General features: G+C 42.7%; 1 protein-coding gene across 2 annotated transcripts in view; it reads right to left on the reverse strand.

Moving 5' to 3' along the window:
• The window catches only part of DNAH7 (dynein axonemal heavy chain 7), a 243870-nt gene extending 221729 nt beyond the window's left edge, over positions 1 to 22141 (reverse strand). The window contains exons 1-7 of one of the 2 annotated variants that reach the window (XM_042851669.2): positions 21952 to 22141; positions 13565 to 13630; positions 11785 to 11893; positions 10297 to 10450; positions 7612 to 7705; positions 629 to 809; positions 155 to 230 (exon numbers count right to left, since the gene is read on the reverse strand). In XM_042851669.2, the coding sequence (XP_042707603.2) occupies positions 155 to 230; positions 629 to 809; positions 7612 to 7705; positions 10297 to 10450; positions 11785 to 11893; positions 13565 to 13630; positions 21952 to 21966 (695 nt within the window). In that variant the 5' untranslated portion in view covers positions 21967 to 22141. The remainder of the gene's footprint in view (positions 1 to 154; positions 231 to 628; positions 810 to 7611; positions 7706 to 10296; positions 10451 to 11784; positions 11894 to 13564; positions 13631 to 21951) is intronic. The other variant, XM_005294268.5, reaches the window with a different exon arrangement.
• Positions 22142 to 22571: the final 430 nt, after the last annotated feature.

Here is a 22571-nt window from a genome sequence, read left to right on the forward strand (position 1 = left end):
TTTATGCAACAAATAGCTAATATTATTTATTTTTAGGGATATTTAACATGCTCCAGTTTGAATCAATTGCCTTTGTCTAATAAGATTTCCCTATATACAGTATTCTCTCCTACTGCTGTCTAGTCAGTGTTCTTGAAGGAATATGTTTTCTTACTCTGCACGATGAGGTGGAAGAAAAGCTTGCTTCTTGTCTTCATCTTTTTCCCTGGGATCTCTTAAAACAAAGTCAACTAAAAGAAGGTATAAAAAAAGCCAAAACATAAATATGTTTAGTAAAGGAAAAACAACACTACACTAATGGATCCAAACAGTTGGGCAACCCCAGTGAAGTGAATGATGATGCAGGGGTGTAACTGTACAGGGTATGCAATTCAAAATAATTTTATTTAAGTGAGATTTACAAAATAAAAGCAATTTTTATGAAACAGCAAAAGTGTTGAATGAGGCCATATTTCTCCCTTTAGGGGACAAAAACATGAAATCCTGTGGAACTTTCCTATTAAAAATATGTATCCAACATCTCAGTCATCTACAAACTTCTAATTTATTTAATGATGGTATTCACAATGAATATATATATTTCAATAACTCATACAACTAGAAAGAACAGATATCATCATCAATTTACCTATAGCTTTCTTTACACTCAGAAGATAGTCTTCTCTCATTTCATCAGACAGTAAATATATACTTTCGCTGAGTACTTTCAGATGCTGTGGAACTAAATCCAAGACATGCTCCAACCAAGAGTCTTCCATTGGAGCGACATGTTCTGTATCAATTCCATGGTGAATGTAATAGTAGTATTTCTGTACAATAAAGGCATTAAATAAGTTGGCTCCATTTGGCATTATAACAAAAAGATAAAGATGTCATTGCTAGTGCTGCTTTTGATGGAAGCATAAGTACATTTCGGGAGTACTAAGGGTTGGTTTACATTATAAACTATACATAACTCTGTAAGTTTAATTTTAGGTTTTATCTGATTTCTTAATGTGTTTACTAAGTGAATCAAAATTATTTCTAAAAATTATAAAGATGGTATAACTGCATTCAAAAATATCATGTCATAATCCATATTAAACATTAATAACAGTGCCTCTGCAGAGCACTAGCTTTCCAGTCAGTAACACTGGATACTGCCACAACACACACATACTGAAAGTCCTAACAAATTGCACTCAGAGACCTTCACTGTATTGTAGCAGCATCCACATGGAACTTTACAGCACAGCAAGCTGGTGCACTCTAGCGTCATACCCTGACTTGCTGTGCAGTAATTTGCCATGTAAACCAGTCCTTTGTCAGTATATAACAAACATGCTGAAAATTGTGTAGACACAGGAAGAGGAGTCAGGGATGGAATATGAACCTTAACTTTGAATTTGCTTGCTTATTTGGTTTAAAGCTGATTTTTGAGATTAAGATTTTCTACTGTGGGTGCCAACATTATTCTCATATAATTAGCATATACATCTGTTGGGCCCACAAACCCACAGTTGTACATATCAATCAGACAACTGCATCACTAAGTTGCAGATGCAACTTAGAGTCCTCTATCTGATCAATTTCCTAATTTGTTCTTATGAGAAAAAAATATGTAATCATAACATGCACATTTTAAAAGTGATATTTTGAATTAATTTGTTTTAAAACATTCTTATGCAACAAATTCATAATGATTTTTCAATAACTGTTAGAAACACAGATTAAAATTATATATATTTTCTATCCAGTACATGTTTTCTTCTTTTTATTTGGGTTTTACTAGTCCATCTGTAAGGTCTGATTAGCTTGTTGTCATTTTGTCTTTAAAAAGTTAAGCAAATTAGGAGCTCTTTGATGGAACTAATTATAAGTAGTTTTCTACTACAAGATAAAACAGGCAGCTGGGTCAGACTGAAGGGGAAACACTGGTGAAACTCAAAGCCATCCACCATGTTGCGAAAAAGGAAAATGCAGTTTTTAATCTTCAAAGGAAAGCCACGGATGCGAGTTTCACCAACACTTAGTTTCCTCATAGTCCAACAGGCGTGTCAGTTTTATTTTGTATTACAAAAACTACCTCAGGGCATGAAGCAGGATAACATTTATTTTTTTTAATAAATTTTGAAACAGACAAGCTAACCAGGCTGCAGATGTGAGGTAAAAGTATAATTATAGAAGAGTCTGGAAAAAGGGATACTAAGCAGTGAAGGCAGGAACAAAGGACAAAATGCTATACACTCTGCTCCATGGCCCTGGTAAAAGACAAATAGCGGGAATCCGAGTAGAAAAGAGGCCTCATTTGTAGAAGGCAGCTGTGGTAGTTCCACCATATGTTCCACCTACTCTGCAGAAACCCCGCTGTGGTGCAATCAGAGGGTTAGAATTCTATGGGGTTTCAAGAAGCATTTTAGCCTTACAATAGATCAGCAGGAATAAGCAGCAGCCACTGCAATGTATGCTTCTCTAGAAAGCTGTTAGATGTTCAGGATATCCATGTAAGTTAATTCTTCTTCTTGCAACATTAACTACTGCTCTACACTTTCATCCTTCTTAGAGAGGGGATTAGGGAGTGGAAAATGCAAAGGCATCAGTGGTAGAATGGCGCTTCAGCAATTTGTTCCTTCACAGAGGTCCAGAGAGCAGCAGAGTGGCTAGCCCTTTCTGAAGAAGCTCCTAAGATCAGTTAAGGATGCATCTAGGTTTTCCTATCGATTCTCTGCCTCCATGTGGTGTGAAGCCCATGACGCCCATCCCTTCAGAATGGCCTTTATTTGGGAAGCATTTTCTCCCTTCACAAGGGTTATTCTGGGAGGGGTGAATAAAGTCCATACAATGGAAGAAGAGGGGGTGGGAAGAGAGTGGGAGAAAATACAGATCTGTGCAGACTGATAGGAAAGACTGTCCCAAGAAGTCCAGCTGGACAGAAATAATTATAAAATATGCAATTTGAGAAATTTTATAAAATAAAACTGGGAAGTTATCTTTAAACATATTTTCAAAAATGCACACCCAAAGTTAAGCTCCTAAATTCATATTCAGGTACCTTAAAAATGACCTAATTTTAAGAAACTCTGAGAACTTTTGAAAATCAGTTTGCTTATTTAGGTACTTAAAGATAGCTCTCAGAACCCAACTTTGGATGCCCATTTTTCAAATTCTTCAGCTGTATTTTTAGTCTGTTGGCTTAATCAAATGTCAGGTGCTTTGTTCCTTATTTTTATTCGTTAGTGAGATGTGGTAACCTACAGTACAGTAACTCCTCACTTAACGTTGTAGTTATGTTCCTGAAAAATGCGATTTTAAGCGAAACAATGTTAAGTGAATCCAATTTCCCCATAAGAATTAATGTAAATGAGGGGGTTAGGTTCCAGGGAATTTTTTTTCACCAGACTTAAGACTATATTATATATAGGGCCGGCTCTAGGTTTTTTGCTGCCCCAAGCAAAAAATTTTTTGGCTGCCCCCCACCCCAGCCCTGGGCTCTCCACCCCCTCACCCAAACCCCCTGCTGCCCCAGCGCTGGGCTTCCCCCGACCAGTGCTGACTCCGCCCGCTCCAGCCGGTCCGGTGCTGGCAGGGTCGGGGTAAGCAGCGGGGCTCCCGGGCTGCGTCTCAGCTCAGGGTCCCTCCAGCCAGGGCTTCCGCCTCCAGGACCGGCCGGAACCAGGGAGGGCAGAGCCGGGGGAACGCGCCCGCAGGGGGCTGAGGAGCCGGGGCAGGGTGGCCCCAGAGGGAGCGGAGCCCCAGAGATCGGGATGCGGGCCCCACACAGCAGCACCCCGGGCACCGGTCCCCACTATGCTGCTCCTGGCCGCCCTGCCGCAGTACCTGGGTGGCTCAGGCTGCTTCGCCCAGCCCCAGCTGCGGTGCTGGGGGGCAGCCGCCCTACAGCACCTGCAAGCGGCTCCATGCGCCCCGTGGGGTGGCCCCCAGCCCTAGTGTCCCCTGCTCGGAGCCCATCCAGCCATAAGGTGCGGGCGCTGCTCCCCGACGTGAACTGCAGGATGCACTGCTGTTGCCAGGGTCGGCTCTAGGCTTTTGCCGCCCCAAGCGCAAAAAAAAAAAAAAAAAAGCTGGCTGGAATGCTGCCCCTGAAAATGTGCCGCCACAAGCATGTGCTTGGTTTGCTGGTGCCTGGAGACAGCCCTGATTTTATATATATTAGGGTTACCATACGTCCGGTTTTTCCCGGACATGTCCTGCTTTTTGGTAATCAAACCCCCGTCCGGGGGCAATTGCCAAAAAGCCGAACATGTCCGGGAAAATGCCGGCCGGGCACTTCCCCTCCCGCGGCTGCTCTGCTCCTCCCCTGACTCTTCGGCTCTGTTTAAGAGCCGAGCTGCCCGAGCGCTATGGGCTTCAGGCAGCCCCCTTGCCTCCGGACCCCAGCCGCCGGCCGGGCACTTCCCCTCCCGGGATCCGGCGGCGCAGGGTCCGGAGGCACGGGGGCTGCCCGAAGCCGGTAGCACTCGGGCAGCCCGGCTCTTAAACAGAGCCGAAGAGTCAGGGGAGGAGCAGAGCCTCCGGCCGCGGCGGCTCTGCTCCTCCCCTGACTCTTCGGCTCTGTTTAAGAGCCGAGCGCTACGGGCTTCGGGCAGCCCCCATGCCTCCGGACCCTGCGCCGCCGGAGCCCGGGAGGGAAAGTGCCCGGCCGGGGGCGCAGGGTCCGGAGGCATAGGGGCTGCCCGAAGCCCGAGCGCTACCGGCTTCACGGTTTGCCGGGCAGCCTCCAGACCCTGCGCCCCCGGCTGGGTGCTTCCCCTCCCGGGCTCCAGCTGCGCTGGGGAAGCGCCGGCCGGGGGCGCAGGGTCTGGGGGCTGCCCAGCAAACCGTGAAGCCGGTAGCGCTCGGGCAGCCCTTTTCGCGTGGCTGGGAGTGGGAGGGAGGAGGGGGCGGGGAAGGGGCGGAGTTGGGGCGGAGCTGGGGGTGGGAAATGGGCAGGGCCAGGGCCCATGGAGGGTTCTCTTTTTTTATTTGTTAAATATGGTAACCCTAATATATATATATATGTACTCTGTGTGTGTGTGTGTGTGTGTGTGTGTGTGTGTGTGTGTATATATATATATACACACACACACACACACACACACACACAGTATAAGTTTTAAACAAACAATTTAATACTGGTACACAGTGATGATGATTGTGAAGCTTGGTTGAAGTGGAGGAGTCAGAGGGTGGGATATTTTCCAGGGAATGCCTTACTGCTAAATGATGAACTAGCAATTGACTGATCCCCTCAAGGGTTAACTCTCAAAGTCTATAAGGCAGCAGAAATGGAGGGAGGGGAGAGAGCATCGTAGACAGAGACACACACTGTGTGAGAAAGAAATGTGCATTTCCCCTTTAAGTACACTGCCTTGTTAATTAGATCAGCTTGCTGAGACCACAGCTGCTGCTGCCAGCAAGGTCCCTCTGTCCTGAGCCCTGTCCTGTGTTCCCCTTGCCCTATGGAAGATGGGATAAGTGGGGTGCAGGAGCAGGGGGGAGGGGGATGCCCTAACATTAGCCCCCCTCTTCTTCCCCTCCCCCCAGCACAGAAAGGAGGAGCCTCGGGGAGCAGCTCCAAGGCAGAGGGCAGGAGCAACATATGGCAGTGGAGGGAGGGACAGCTGCAATTGCTAGCCTGCTGGGCAGCTGCTGCACAGGGAACTTAGGGGAGCGGGGGACAGGGGGGCTGCCAGTCCACCCTGGTTCCAAGCCCGCACCAACTAGTTGCAATGGGCTGCTCTTCCTGCAAGCAGTGGACAAAGCAGGCGGCTGCCAAACGACGTGAGAAGGGAGCATTGCACAACTTTAAACAAGCATGTTCCCTAATTGATCAGCAACGTTACAACAAAACAACATTAACCAGGACGACTTTAAGTGAGGAGTTACTGTATATAGATTGATAATTCTAAAATTCTGTGGTAGTGGTAGTGCATTGATTTAATGACTTGTCAATAAGGACTTCTTAAGAACATTTATAAATACTGTATCATAGGATACACTTTAAGGACATAATTTAGAGTGCATCCTAAGGAATTCTGGTGTAATGATTCCACTGACTGAAAAACACATCAGTAGATATTTTACATTACACTAAGTGCACTCAAACAGCCATACAGTGTATTTATTCCATGGAAGAACACCCACTGACATCAACAGGAGTTGCCAAATAGACTGAGGATAATATGCTGCCCAAAGGACCCTCAAATGATCAAAATTCTACAGGGACATAGATAGTCCAATTTTAGGCTTTGTTCACACTGGCAAGTAAACGACAAAACATTTGTCATTCAGAGGTGTTAAAAAAACACACAACCCAAAAGACAAAAGTTTTGTCGAGGAAAAGGGCCAGTGTGAACAGCACTTTGTCAACAGGAGCGTTCTCCTGCTGACAAGAATACCGCCACTCGTTTGGGGTGGAATTTTGTCGGCAAGAGAGCTCTCTCCTGCCGACAAACTGTGGTTACACTGTGTGTCTTTTAGCGACACAGCCATGTCACTAAAAGGTGCGTAGTGTGGACAAAACCTAATTAGATTTTTATTGTTTTGTATCTTTAAGATTCTTTGTGTTATTAGGACTTAAAATATGTTTTTATGCAAAATGAGAGAGTAATGTATTTTTTTAATAGCGGTATTTGCTTAGTTTTTAGTCTGAAAGCTGGAGAGACAGTTATTGCAGAATATAATTTACCAAAGTCACACGGGAAAAAATGCTGTTGGACTCTATTTGGAATGCCAATCATTAAAGGGGAGAAGAAAGAAAACAAAGATCTGTTTTAGCAGATTTTAAAAAAATTAATTTACCATCTAAATTAACCACCAGATAACAAAGTTCTTCATAATAAAACTCTTTGCTGTGATCTTTAAAATCTAGATTTTAGTAATTAGGTAATATGGTAATTAGATGATCTATAAACATGTAAGACAATGGTCAATGGTTTGATTCATATAAATAGGTATAGTAATAAATCAGTGCCTAATTCTGGCCAAAGGAAGGAAAGCGGCATAATCTCTCCACAAATAGGCACATTGTTATGTTACAAAAGCAGAAATGATATATAGTATTTTCTAACTGAAACACACCCAAAATATAGTCCCCTTGTGAATTCTATTCCTGCTAAAAGTAGGAATAACTTTTGAGGGTACAACACATTGCTTGGTCTGAGTAGATACACATTCTTACATACATACTTGTGTCTCAAACCCGTTTCCCCCATGGCAATTCCCCTTTATACCCCTCACAGATGTTAGTCAGGGTGTCTAAAAAGCAGTGTCTTCTTAACTTTCTAGTAGTGAAACAGTAAGGAAGGTCAACTCTCTCAGCATGCTACTGCCTGCAGGTTTTCCATCATACACATACTTTCATTGTCAAAAAGAATATGGCCACTTAAAAACAAAACAAAAGAGCAAACTAAAATTGACTTAAATGTAGAGGATTTGTGACCAAATTATAAAAAAATAGTTATTCTAAATTCTCAACAATAAAACCTCTGTACTGTATGCCAAAATAAAACTAATATCAATTAAAGTGCCTACCACCATACAAATTCAGAATATTAGTCACCTTATCACTATTTCAGTGAAATAAAAAGCAATCATTTATAATAATACTGCAAACAACACTGTCTTAATTACCAAAATGTCTTTCTCTATGGGCATGGGAGAACCCATTCTTGGAGACTGGGTTTCATCTAGTGAAACAGGCTGTTGCAGAGTAAAGTCTTGCTGCCTAACAAAACAAAAATGACATAATATGCATTATGCAGTGTTGTTGCAGCCATGCTGGTTTCAGAATATTAGAGGTAATATATTTTATTGGACCAACTTCTGTTGGTGACAGAGACAAGCTTTTGGGCGTACACAGCTCTGTGTCTCTCACCAAGAGAAGTTGGTCCAATAAAAGATATTACCTCACCCACCTTGTGTCAGTACTATGCACTATGTTCTTCAGACAAACTGTATTGGCATCTCTAAAAGATACCATATCATATCTCAGTAGTGGTCAAAAGAATGATGCCTGCCACCAACTGAATCATAAGTATAATCAAGAATTCTGTATGGACCCAAATATTTTTTCAGACAATGGAATAGTTTACTAAATACCTTTTCTTTAAGGTTTCACAGGTGTAGTGTTCAATTCTGCCTTTAATGTGCATAGGGAACTGTTGTGCATATTGACCATATTTTGAAAACAAATCTAATTGTAAGATTTAAGCAGGAAATACTTCTAGAATATCAGTTAAGGTATCTTTATTTAGTAATTTCTTTCAAATCAAGGGACTAGTCATATTAGCAAGGACTATTCATATAGGTAAAGTTGGCAGACTCAAACCCATGGTTTGTGAAAAAATGGTCTTACAATTATGAGAATGTTAAATATATTCTAACAAGTCATTTAAATTAGTCCATTGCAATTAGTTGACAATATTAAAGAAAACAAGAAAGCTCCTCAAGAGGAGATATGTCCCTCATTATCCAACATTGCCACAACTTTGTTATTATAATTGCACTTTGCTAGTCAAATTTTTTTATACTTACACAGTTAGTAAATTCTAACCCATACATTTTTGTTTGTTTGTTTGCTTTATGCTAAACTACGGGATTAGATTCTGGCTTTCTGTTTGATTGAATTTGTCAATATTTTTGTACCAGTATTCGGCTGTGAAATAGTCCATCTCATACTCACCTTAGCAGCAGAAACACATAATGGAGAATATATTCAGTTAGAAAAAATAATATTTATAATATATTTAGTTTACAAAATTTCCAGATTATGTTAAGTAACAGGATTTATCAAACCAGTTCTTTTCATTTTGGGGATTGGTTTATCAGAAGGATAGTTTTATTCCACAGTTTACCATATAATAATGGTTCATTTATGGCAATAAAATGTTGTCAGTCATGCTGTGGGCACTTCTGCATCTGTGCAGCCAGATAAAAAATGGTCAATGACCCAGAAACTGTCTCCAAACTCCTAAATATTTAAGAAACAAAACATAAAACATGTCTTTTATAAACATCTTCAGGGCATTGTAAAGGTTGAGGTATTTACCCAAGAAGGAAAAGATTTTGGAGTAGCACAAGCTTCAGGGCATCTTACTAAGATTTTAAAATAACTTTAAAATATTTTAAAGATCCATTTTAATTATAGTGACACATCCTTACACTAAAATAATTTAGTAATTATCTTTTTTTGGAAAATCATTTCTCATTAGAGAATAAAAATGACAAAACAAATTTAAAAATCTTCCAGATTCACGAACTGCTGATATACAGACATTTTCCAGACACTCCTGGATATCACTCCTTGCTGTATTATAAAATAACAAGTGTGTCTTCAGTTAGTCAACTGGGAATATTCTAAATGCAGTTTAATAATACCAGTATCAGAGGGGTAGCTGTGTTAGTCTGTATCCAGAAAAACAACGACGAGTCTTGTGGCACCTTAAAGACTAACAGATTTATTTGGGCATAAGCTTTCGTAGGTAAAAAACCCACTTCTTCAGATGCATGGAGTGGTGCCACTGGACTCCACGTTGTTTTAACAATACCAGTGTCCACAATCACAGCTTTCTGTCCAAGTTATGAAACTAAGGTGAAGCTCAGCTAATAATTATGCTTAAAAAGTGTCACATGAGCAATAAAAACTGTCAGGATGTGCATTTCTGGGTAATTTTATCACACTTCAAATAATGTTTCAAATAGGAGTGAACAAGCACTTTCTGAAAAACTAATAAGCAGCCTGAATCCATCACACATTCCCTGCTGAATCCAACCCAAATCTTAAAGATTTTGATCACCTGATAAACTCCAGCTGCCAAATCTACTCTTAATCTAAATTCTAATACCTGCCCTTTCGTTCCCCAAAAGAATGATATGGCTAAGTCCCAGTCTGCGCAGTTCATAAATTACTCGTATATCCTCCCAATTTTAGAGGAATCAAGAGAAGTATAGAGAAGAGCATCTTACCTGGTAGTTTTTATTTCTTAAACTGGGGTCATTTTTTGCATTCATATACACCTCTACCCTGATGTAACGCTGTCCTCGGGAGCCAAAAAATCTTAAAGCGTTATAGGTGAAACCACATTATATCGAACTTGCTTTGATCCGCCGGAGTGCACAGCCCAGCCCCCACAGAGCAGTGCTTTACTGTTATATCTGAATTTGTGTTATATCGGGTCCCGTTATATCAGGGTAGAGATGTACATAATCTGTTACTGTCTTGCAATCTTAAACTTTTTGTTATATTACCATTTTTTAAAATTTAATTTCAACTTTGAAAAGGGAAAAATGCATTTATACAAACACAAGAAAACTCACATGATGATGTTAACAAGAGTACTTCTGAAATTTTCACGATCTTTTTTTGGATGATAGCTGCTCCGCCCTTTAGAAGTTGATGTTCCAGCAACTGGTTCATTAACCGCAGAGTCCTGTATCTTGCGTCTCTTATTCCTCTCCTCCAAATATTCTCCTTGCATGAAATATATATATGCAAGTTGCATACTAAGAGCCCAAACATGCAATGTGCTGTGTACCCTCTAAAGATTCTGAGAGTTCTCAACTCACATTTATTTCAATGAAAGTTCAGATTTCTCAGCATCCTTCAGGATCACACCCTACATCATTTGCAGCAAAATTAATGAAACAAAACTAATACCTGATTGTACTGTATAAACTGTTAAAGAATATTTCTATAAAATCTATTTCTAGATCTGTAAAGTTATTATTTTAAAATATTTCTTAATTTTATTTCCTGTGAATGGGTCCAAGTATTCTTGACGTGTGGCTTTTTTTTTTTAATCATGGATACAGAATCCCATTTCTGTTAACTGCTAAAGTAAATCTATATTCTAACTATATTTCTTTTGTAGTTATGGAGTGAAATTCTGGCTCCACTGATTTCAACATTGGGGCCCGAATTCCATGCATTGACTGTATGCAACATTTCACTGACTACTGTACTGATTTTTACATTTAAAAAAAATAATCAAACAACACAATTCTGTACCACTGAAGTCACTAACAGTTCTTCCATTGCCTTCAATAAAAGTAAGACTGGTTCCATAAATTACTAATATGAAAAGTAGGAGAAATTAAGTTAAATTATTTTGTACAACACAAAAAAATCAATTTTTAAAGCAAATATTCTGGTTCAAAGGATACTTGATAAGAAAAAACAGTACGAAGAATTTCAATTAAGGATTTCTAATATTCAGATATACTAAAAATTAATCTGACTTTTTGGAAACTTACATTATTGTATAAACTCTTTTTATGCTAGATCTCAACACAAACTTTTAAGTGAAGTATATTAAAATATGCAAATATTGTAAGGATTCTCTTTGCTGTTTGACTAGTTTTATGGCAAACATTCCATTTCCTAAACTAATGGCTTTTCGGTAATGTACAATCATATGCTAGCAGCTGGAACTATTTATTTTCTGATAAAGAAAATGTTAAATGAACAATGTTGTACTAACCAGGCAAATCACTTTTCCAGACCTAAAATACTAATAAAATAATAAACAATATTTTGCACTTCTACAGCATTCTTCATCCAAGGTGATTATGGCACTTTACAAACATTACTGAATTTACCTGCCCCATGTTTGTAAGATAGATAAGTATCATTGTACCCATTTTACAAAGGAAAAAAATGAGGCACATAAAGATTGTGACTTGCCTGAGATCGTATAGGAAGACTGCGGCAATCTGGGAATAAAATTCTATCCTCCTAACTCTATAATCTTGCATTAACTCAATTTTACACTATTTTTTTCATTAACTACGGAGTGGTAATCTTACCAGGTGAGAGCTCATTTTTGACAATAAATTGATCTGGCTCATCATCTTTCTGTTCTTGTCTCAGATGAAATGAAGGAGAAGCTTGCTGCCACTGTGGCTTAGAGCTTACCTGAAATAAATATTTTATTCTTAAGCTTTATAAAATAACAATAGCAAGAGACAGCTACATGTCTTTGACACACGCTTAAAAACACAATAAATTACAAAAGAAAACAGCAGCCCCATAACATAGAATAATAATAACAAAGCAACACAAAAATAAACCAAATTCCCTATTTTTCTCTAAAAACAGGAGATAATCATTCAGAAACCCAGAATAAAATATTATGTTTATGCCTATTATAAATTATTACTAATTTTTGGAATAAGTTAACAGTACAGTATATACCCACTACAAAGACAGACCCCAGACATTTATGAAGATGAGATCGATATGGAAAAAAAAGCAAAAGCTAAGAAAACAGGGGAAAAAGTGGTTTAATAGAATCTTTTTCTGGTGGATATGGTAGATATCAACAGTTTCTCCCAGGTGAAATCTACAATCAATTTATGTAACTGCTGCTCCCAAAAAATACTATTTGGGATCCAGGGTACCTATCCCCTTCAATGTTTTTGTTTTGTTGCTTTTTTAACACAAACAAAAGGCTTCCCTTCCTAGTTCTTGCCTATTTGGGGGGGTCCTAACTCCATGGCAAGATAACATAATGTACAATATTCAGCTATTAGGTAGCTTAGCAAATATCACACTGCTTACAAGAATCCAGTACTACCTTTCTTAAGCGTAACTTATTTAAACAGCTCCTTCAGCCTAGAATTTTTTTTATTATTATTCCCAGACCAATGTCCCTGGAAATATGTTTGTAAAGGAAATGGCTTCTCAGCCTTAACTACACTGACCCCACAATTACTCAAAAGCATTGCCCTTATCTTTTCAAGGGGCAACAGTATTCAAGAATTAAGAAACCTTATTAGTGACTGTTTACACTGCAACTGGGAGGTTTGATTCCCAGTGCAGATAGACAGATATGCTAGCTCACCTTGAGTTAGCACAATAAAAATAGCATTGTGGACATTGCAGTATGGGCAGTGGTTCAGGCTAGCCACCCAAGCTTGGACCCAGGGAGTGAGGCGGGCTTGGACTCAAGCAGGTAGCCCAAGCCACTGCCTGTGCTGCAGTGGTCACACTGCTATTTTTAGCATGCTAGCTTGAGTGAGCTAGTACAAATCAGTCTACCCATGCTGGGAATCACATCTCCTAGATAGCGTAAACATACTGTGACAGATTACTGATAGCCAATAGCTAATTCCCCACAAGCCCTGATGGAAGGTTAGAAGATGTAATTACCTAATCAGACTGTCAGCTGATGAACTAAGGGGTTAATTATCCCATCAGCTGAGAAGGTAGTTAAAAAGCACAAGAAGGAAGTGAAAGGGGAGAAAGAAATTTTCCTAGCCAGCGTCCCGTTTTTTCCCCTGGAGAAAGGGCTGAGGATTGACGGATGCTCCAGGTAAAAGATACAGAATGAATTATATTCCAATTTTTCTATAACATTTATTTTATAGCTTTCGTCTGTAGCTTTTATTCTTTTCAATATTTTCTGCTCGTCTAAGTTAACTAGTTTAATTGTTTTCCTAATATTTCTTGTACATATATGTAAAGCCTTGTTGTTTCCAATGTATACATTGCAATGAGGTCCAGTTTTCTCTGTGGGATCTCCCATGCTTTGCTGCATGTTTAAAAATAAAAAGTTGTTAAAACAAAAAATTACAAAAATATTACCTGAGCCAACTGTGGCAAAAATTTTACAGTCGTCTTCAATAATTTTCCTTTCCCAGTTGGTCTGGGCTACAAAAAAGAACAAAAAGAAAATAAATTATATAAATATTTAAACTAGTAAAACTAAATTTCTAAGCATGCTAAAACTTATGATTTATACTATAATTTTGTTTTCTGTCCAATAATTTTCACAAATACACTCAATTCATTTCCCCTATTCTCTGTAGATGATGGTTTCTAAAGCTATGACTACTCTGTGGCTGGGAGCATACATACAGCTGGGAGCCTGGGTAGACAGACTTGTGCGAACTCTTCAGTGTGGCTGCAGCGGCCTGGGTTATCACCTGTCTGGGTTTTCCCAGGATTGTCCCTTTTCTGAGGTAGCTGTCCCAGGAAATCTTTCAGGGTGTTCAGTACACACTACTGGCTGTCCCAGGAAATATGTAAGGGTGCTCAGTACATCATGCCAGCTGTGCAGTGTTATGGACTCAGGATCATCCCAGATATCCTGTTTTTTTGTACCTGAGAGGTGGCAATCCTAGCCGCATGATGGGCAGAGGCTCGGGCTAGTCACATGCCTGACCCCATGATCCAGCAAAGACTTTTCCAGGACAAAGGGTCAGAATATAAGAAGGGGAGAAAATGCCTTTAGACACCTCTCCTCCCCCATCTCTACTCATGACAGCAAGATTTCTTGAAAGACAAAGGTGCATCATTGAACTGGGGGAGAGTGGTCCTGGCCTGGAGGTTTTTTCTATCCAGTACAGACTGCTGGAAGCTTTTGGGTGAGAGAAAACCTTTTTACTTTTAAACATATTAGCCTTGGTAAAGTTTAGGAATTAGCTTGCATGTTCATCTTTTTATTTCTTTTGTAACTATGATTTTTATTTTATCACTTGAAAATCACTTAACATCTATCTTTCTCTAGTTAATAAATTTGTTTATTGTTTTATCTAAACCAATGTATTTGGATTGAAGTGTTTGGGAAGCCTCCACTTGAGACAACATGTCTGGTACACATTTATTATACTTTATTGGAATGATGGACTAATTTATGAGCTTCTGCGGTCCAGTGGGCTACTGAACAGTACAAGATGCACATTTCTGGGGGGCAAGGCTGGGACTGAGGGATATGTGCGTGTTGCTCTGTATCTATTCATGGGTGGCTGGGTGTAGAATTCATCTACTCAGCTGGGACTGACTTTGAATGCGAGCTGCTGTGAGCGATCAAAGCCTGGAGAGGTTTGCTGTTCACTAGCAATGCAGTGTAAAAGGCATCCCAGGCTGGAGAGGTAAGGGGACACAGCAGTTCAGGTTTCACCCTAGGGAACGTCATAGTACAGGGGTCGGCAACGTTCGGCACGTGGCTCGCCAGGGTAAGCACCCTGGCGGGCCGGGTCAGTTTATTTACACATTGCTCGCCCACGCCACTTCTCACCGCCCCCATTGGCCCAGGATGGCGAACCGCGGCCAGTGGGGGCCGCGATCGGCCGAACCTGCCGCGTCAGCAGGTAAATAAACTGGCCCGGCCCGCCAGGGTGCTTACCCTGGCGAGCCGCATGCCGAACGTTGCCGACCCCTGTCATAGTATCAGAGTCAGGCTGACTGGTCTATAATTCCCCAGGTCCTCTTTGTTCCCTTTTTTAAAGATATGTACTAAGTTTGCTCTTCTCCCATCTTCTGGGACCTTACCCTTTTTCCAGGAGTTCTCAAAGAAAAGTGCAACCAGTTCCAAGATTGCTTCAGCTAGTTTAGTTCCTTAAGTACAGTAGGATGAATTTCATCAGGCCGTGCTGACTTGAATACATCTAGCGCAGGGGTAGGCAACCTATGGCACGGGTGCCGAAGGCGGCACACGAGCTGATTTTCAATGGCACTCACACTGCCCAGGTCCTGGCCACTGGTCTGGGGGGGGCTCTGCATTTTAATTTAATTTTTAATGAAGCTTCTTAAACATTTTAAAAACCTTATTTACTTTACATACAACAACAGTTTAGTTATATATTATAGACTTATAGAAGGAGACCTTCTAAAAACGTTAAAATGTATTACTGGCACATGAAACATTAACTGAGAGTGAATAAATGAAGACTTGGCACACCACTTCTGAAAGGTTGCCGACCCCTGATCTAGCGTATCTAAATATTCTTTAACGTGTTCTTTCCTTATTTTGGCTTGCATTGCTTCCCCTTTGTTGTTAATATTAATTGTGTTGAGTCTCTAGTCTCCATTAACTTTTTTAGTGAAGACAAACAAAATAGGCATTAAGCACCTCAGTTTTCTTGATGTCATCAGTTACTAGCTCTCCTTCCTCAAAAAGTATCTACACTTTCCTTCATCATTCTCTTTCTCCTAATGTATTTAAAGAACCTCTTATTGCCTTTGATGTCCTTACTAGGTGTAACTCATTTTATGCTTTACCCTTTCTGATTTGTTCTTACATGTTTGTGCTATTATTTTGTACTCCTCCTTGGCAATTTGTCCATAGTTCCACATTTTGTAGGATTTTCCAGTTATTAAAGAGCTTCTGATGGAGTCATACTGGTCTCTTCCTATTCTTCCTTCTGTGATGCTCTGTACCTCAGGGGAACACCTTGCACCCTCATGTTCATCATTATAATATGATTGTGTGGTATCCAATGCAAAGTTTGTCATGTTGGGTGTCTTCGGAAGGCTCATGATGCACTGAGCATTGTTGTTATAGTAATGTTATAGGTTGTAATTTCATGTATATAGTTATGAAGCTGAAAATGTGTCATCATGGCTTAAAACAAGCCCAGGCAAAACTCTCCAGGAGAAGAGAGGCAGTTCACACCTCACCAGGACATGTATGGGACAAACCCAGCCCAGTCTCACAGGAACAAAGGACACTGGCCTAGGCAGCAACAAAGGATCTGTTGGACTCTCAAGTGAGTCACCCCCCTTCCCTTGGATAGTTTGGGACTGTGGTGAGGTAATACTCACCTGACTCTGAATGGGGGGGGGAAGCAAAGAGGGAAGAAAGAACAGATAAAAGGAAGAGACACTTGCCATGCTCTCTCTCTTCCACCTCCATCTACAGATACCACCACCACGCGACTGAAAAGCTGATCAAAGGGGAGAGCCTGGCTGAAGGGCAACCAGCTAGCCTGTGGTGAGAAGCATCTAAGTTTGTAAGGGCACTGAAGGTGTTAAGATCAACTTAGAATGTATTTTGCTTTTGTTTCATTTGACCAAATCTGACTTGTGCTTTGACTTATAATCACTTGAAATCTATCTTTTGTAGTTAATAAATTTGTTTATTCTACCTGAAGCAGTGTGTTTGGTTTGAAGCATGTCAGAGATGGGATAACAAGCCTGGTACATATCAATTTATTTGTTAAATTAACAAACTCCTATAAGCTTGCAGAGTACAATGGACATAACTGGAAACTGCAAGACAGAGGTTCCTAGGGTTGTGTCTGGGACTGGAGATATTAGCTAGTGTAATTCGGTTGCAAAATCCAAGCAGTGGCTGGCCAAAAGGGCTCACTCACTTACATGTAGCAGCTTACATGCTAGAGGCTGTGCATGAACATCTCGGGAGTGGGGGATTTTACAGCAGAGCAGGGTTAGGCTGGCTCCCGGAGTCAAAGATTGGAGTGACCTAGCAGATCACCAGTCTGTACAGATATATAAGATTTTGAGCAGATTCCCTCACTGATTTCCCTCTTGTTGCTCCTATGACCCTACTGTTTTTCATCTAAACCTCTGTTAAGATCACCATTTTTATATTTGCCTGTGGGCTTTTGTTACCTCCCCCCGTTTGACACCGATTAATCCAATTATCATCATAAACTAGTGGTCGAAAATTTTCATTCAAAACTTTTTTGATGGAAAATGGTCTTTTTTCTAAACCAAAAACTCTTGCAAAGTACTTTCAGTTTTTCCCAAATGTTCTGATTTTACATCAGAAAATAAAATGATATTCCACATTGATTATCCCTTTATTTCCCTTTTTCCACTGACTGCAACCCAATTAATGATGTTATATGGAGTTTTTTCCCCTCACTTTTTCTGGGTTTTTTTGGGGGGGGTTCTTCAATTTTTCACTCTAAATTTTCCAAACCTGGAGAAGCTTTTAAAAGGACAGAATAGCAAAGGAAAAGTTACAGAGTGAAAAAAACAATTCTTCCACCACAGGACTGGATTTTTCACCCTAGACCAATACAAGTAGCTGATGGTTCACCTATAAGCCCTTGAGATCCACACAAATCTTGCATCTGCACCTCTTCAACACTGCTGTGCAGTCCCCAAGTCTTGTTTCAGCCTTGGGGCAACAAAGTTTCCATGAGCCATGCTGTCAGCCAGGAACTTTCATGAAGGAAGTTACCCCTCTGCATTATGAAATCAGCACACGTTACTGCAGACTCTTTCCCCCATAAGTTTTGTGTGAGAAAAGACAGTTACAGTTACCTTTTCCGTAACTGGTGTTCTTTGAGATGTGTTGCTCAAGTCTATTCCACAATGGTGTGCGTGCTTGCCCCGTGCACCTGTGTCAGAAGCTTTTCCCCTAGCAGTACCCGTAGCGGAGCGCCCCTAGCAACCCCTGGAGTGGCGCCTCCATGCTGCGGTATAAGGGGCGCTGTGCACTCCCCGCACCCTCAGTTCCTTCTTGCCAAACAACTCTGACAGGGAAAGGAGGGTAGAATGTGGAATAGACATAAGCAACACATCTTGAAGAACAGAGTGATTGCTCATGTGTATTCCACAATAGGTGATTCCAAGCTATATCGGTTGGAGGTGGGTAGGAGTTCACAAATTCTCGGGACGGACCATAGCCCTGCCGAACCCAACGTCTTCCCTGGTCTGGGAGACGATCGCATAATGCGAGGTGAACATGTGAACTGAAGACCATGTGGCAGCCCTGCAAATGTCCTGAATGGGGACATGGGCTAAAAAGGCAACCAAAGAGGCTTGCACCCTATTCAAGTGTGCCCTCACAATGGACGGCAGAGGGATTCCCAGCAGGTCATAACAGGTACGGATGCACGAGGTGATCCAGTTGGAGAGCCGCTGAATGGAGATCTGCCGACCCCTCGTGTGTTCGGCCGAGGTGATGAACAACTGCGAAGACTTCCTGAATGGCTTAGTCCGCTCCAGGTAAAAAGCCAGAGCCTGTCTCACATGCAGCGGGTGGAGGTGGCGCTCCTCACTGGACACATGGGGCTTGGGGCAGAGGACTAGCAGGAAAATGTCCTGACCCATGTGGTAGGCGGAGACCACCTTCAGGACGAACGAAGGATGTGGGCGGAGCTGGACCTTATCCTTATGGAACACTGTGTATGAGGGCTCGGACGTCAGGGCCCGCCTAGCCAACGTGATCGCTACCAGGAAGGCTACCTTTCACGAGAGGTATCACCAGGAGCACGTAGCTAGCGGCTCAAACAGGGGACCCATCAGCCGCGTCAGCACCAAGTTCAGGTCCCACCGCGGGACCGGGGGCCTAACGTACGGGAAGAGATGATCCAATCCCTTAAGGAATCGGCCAACCATGGCATGGGAGAATACTGTGTGCCCCTGCACTGGCGGGTGGAAGGCCAATATGACTGCCAAGTGCACCTTGACGGTGAGGGCACCAGGCCCTGGGCTCTAGAGTGAAGGAAGTAGTCCAAAATGAGCTGGATCAGGGCAGTCATGGGGGAGACGCCCCATTCAGCCACCCATCGGGAAAACCAAGACCACTTTGCCAAGTAGGCTCAGCACGTGGAGGGCCGCCTGCTTTCCAAGAGGACATGCTGAACCCTTTCCGAGCACGTCCTTTCCTCCCAGCCTAACGATTGAACACCCATGCCGTGAGGTGGAGTGCTGCTAGGTTGGGGTGAAGAAGGCAGCCCTGGTCCTGAGAGAATAGGTCCGGGCGGGACGGTAACGGACGAGGCGGGGTGACCACCAGGCTCGTGAAGGTCCCGTACCAATGCCTCCTGGACCACGCCGGGGCAATCAGGAAGATCCAGGCCCTGCCCGTCTTTATCTTTTCCAGGACCTTGCCACCAGTGTAAATAATTACACAAAGAGCAAGGTAGTACAGAATATTTTTTATGTAAAAAGTTAAACTGATAATGCCACCAGAGAAGTGCTGACAGTGCCATGCATGGGCTAAATCCAATATTCAGTTATAGTGAAAAAAATGTATGCCTAACTATTCCTTATCCAGTTTGCTGTGTATATTTACTATAATAAACCAAACCCCAGAAGTCCCTGAATATGTGGGGTATGGTGGAATTATTTTAATATTCATCATCTTTCTATTTAATCTTGATTGTGTGAGATGATCTTTAACAGGTATTTAGGTATATAATTTCACTATGGAGCCACCTGCTAACATTCATAGCTGAAGCTGCAAATCAGCACTCTGTTATATATGCAGCATTTATACCCTGCATAATTCTGAAAATAAATTTAATCTTAAACTGTTCATGCTCCCTCCCTCATATAAGAATTCCCTATATGCAGCAAACTGTACCAAGCGATCGTCGAACTTGTTTCTGCAGTTTATAATGTAATACATTTTATAATGACTTTAGAGAAAGCTCTGCCCCTTAAAAATGCTTAAGAACAGCAACCCAGAAACAAAATGTCAGTTTATGTTTACATTTCAAAACTAATTTTAAAATTATATGAACAGCTGCAAGGAGGATTATATCACTTTTGAATACCTCATTTAAAAGAATTCAGAGCACAGACACTGCACTTTCATTTTCCTAGAGGATATCATCCTACAATCAACAATTCATCTAATGAGATGAATATGTTAAAGTCTCCTTCAACAAATATGGTTATACCACCTGCTCTGTTACTCAAACAGTATGCGTGTTTAAGTAAATGTCAGAGAGGAAAAACAAGTCATTTCAAAAAATTTAATCCAGTCTGTTTAGTTAAGCCAAAATATAAAAAAATTTCCATCTAGTTCAAAAGAAAACACCCTACATATGCTAGATTAGCATAAATATAAGTAACAACTAGGCTGAAACCATACGTAAGCAAAATACTGAAGTAAAAGAATGCCCTCCTCTGTTTAAAAGTATGCACAAATTCTGCATATGTTGCTATGATTCTATTTATCAGGCTATTTGAAAAACAAACACTCTAGGTCTTATTCTGGCTTGTCTTATATTGAGTTACCAGGTGGCGGGAAAGAGGTTACAATACTCCCTATGGTCCTGATCTTGCAAAGACTTATGCATGTACTTAACTTTTGCACAGTGAGTAGTAGTACTATTGATTTTAGGACTATTTTCACTGGTAAAGTTAAGCCCATGCATAAATCTCTGCAGGATGAGGAGCTATGTGCACAACCCTAAACCAAGCACCTCTTCTCTCTTCCTTAAATCCTTAACACCTTGTTCTTCATAGTTATAACTCCCCTCGTTCTTTCCTACTGGTACCCATTGTCTCCCTATCCTAAACTTATAGACGTAGGGCACATGTCTTATTCTATTTGTAAAATATCATGCACATTTACTCTGTTTAAAAAAATCTGATGAAACATGGCAACATTTGATTATGCACTGAAATCTCATCACATTTGGGTGTTGTGATATAAATGAGATAGTGCTAGCGATACAAGCCTGGCTGAAGTGATATAAAGATAGAGCCGGTGACCAGTACGTACACAGTCATTATGGCAACTGTAGCAGGAGCATGAAGGGAACAAGGTAGCAGTAAGAGTAACGCCAAGTGGAGATGGCAGTGGGCACAAGAGGTCACCACAATGGTGGTGGTGGGTTCCTAGAGGCTGCAGCAGCAATAACAAGGTCATCATGGTGGCAAAGGGATCACTGAGGTAGGTTATTGCAACAGCAGGGAAATCATTGTGGAGTGGAGGGTGACATCAGTGCAGGGGCCGGGAGGTGAAGTCAGCACAGAGGCAGGGGGTCACTGCGGAAGGTAGGGGGACGTGGTGGGGAAATAGCTGTAGCTGGCACAGGAAAGTCAGTGCAGGGGTGTCTCTGGGGGCGTTGGGGGTAATGGGGTGGTAGGAGGGAGCTCAGTGTGGCGCAGGTGGGGGCATTGGGGTGCAGCAGTCAGTAAAGGCAGGAGGCCAGCGCGGGGCCGGGTGTTGCTTTTGGTGGTCGGGGAGAGCAGTGCAGGTCGAGCGGTCAGTGCGGGGCCGGGGGTCGCTCTGGGGGCAGAGGAGAAGTCAGTTGAGTGCGAGGGTCGCTGTAGCGGAGCAGGGGGTCAATGTGGGAGAGGGAGGGCGGAGGCTCAGTGCGGGTCCGGGAGTTGCTGGGGGGGCAGGGGGAGGTCAGTAGGGGCGGCGGTCAGCACAGGGCTGCGGGGTCGCTGTAGGGGGCATGGGGCAGAGCGGAGATGGAAGCCGCTGAGCAGGCGTGGGGAGGTCGCCCCCAAGACCCGTCCCCCGCCCTCACCTGCTCGCTGCCCATGTCTGCGGCTCCTCCTGGCTCGGGGGCTCCGCTCACACGCACGCTCCCGCCAGCTCCCCTGGGGCCCACTTGCCGGCGGGAGGGGGAGGGGCTGTTGTGTAGAAGGAAGCCCCGTTGCTTAGCAGCGGTTCGGGCCCAGGCTCCGCCTCCGCCACGAGACGCAGAGCGAACCCCAACGGTCCCCGCCGGCAGTGCGCCCGCCTGATTGGCCCGGAGCTTCGGAACGCCCCCAGGAGGAGGCTGGCATTGGGCAACAATCTTAGCACCTAGTGCCGCTAACCCCGCTTTAAGGCTCGTACAACAGCCCTGGGATAGCGGCTCTGGGGTGGGGAGTGCGGTTGGCGAGAGCAAGGGGGGGGGGGTTAAGGGTATTGAGCGAGACGCTCTTACAGCTGCCCGAACGCTTCCAAAACCCGGCGCTTGTGGGGGATGGCGGAGGGTGTGTTTTCTTCTGAAGAAGCGATAGCCTCTAGCTGTGCACTACTGGACCTGCCACCGAGAATGGCTAGGGGGCGCTGCGGGGCAGGGGGCCGCCCGGGGCCAGAGGCACCAGCTGCAGGAGCCAGCAGACCGCCACTGCCGGGGCCGCTCGAGCAGCGGCTGGT

The sequence above is a fragment of the Chrysemys picta genome, chromosome 11, assembly GCF_011386835.1.
Source record: "Chrysemys picta bellii isolate R12L10 chromosome 11, ASM1138683v2, whole genome shotgun sequence".
Classification (NCBI taxonomy): Eukaryota; Metazoa; Chordata; order Testudines; family Emydidae; genus Chrysemys; species Chrysemys picta.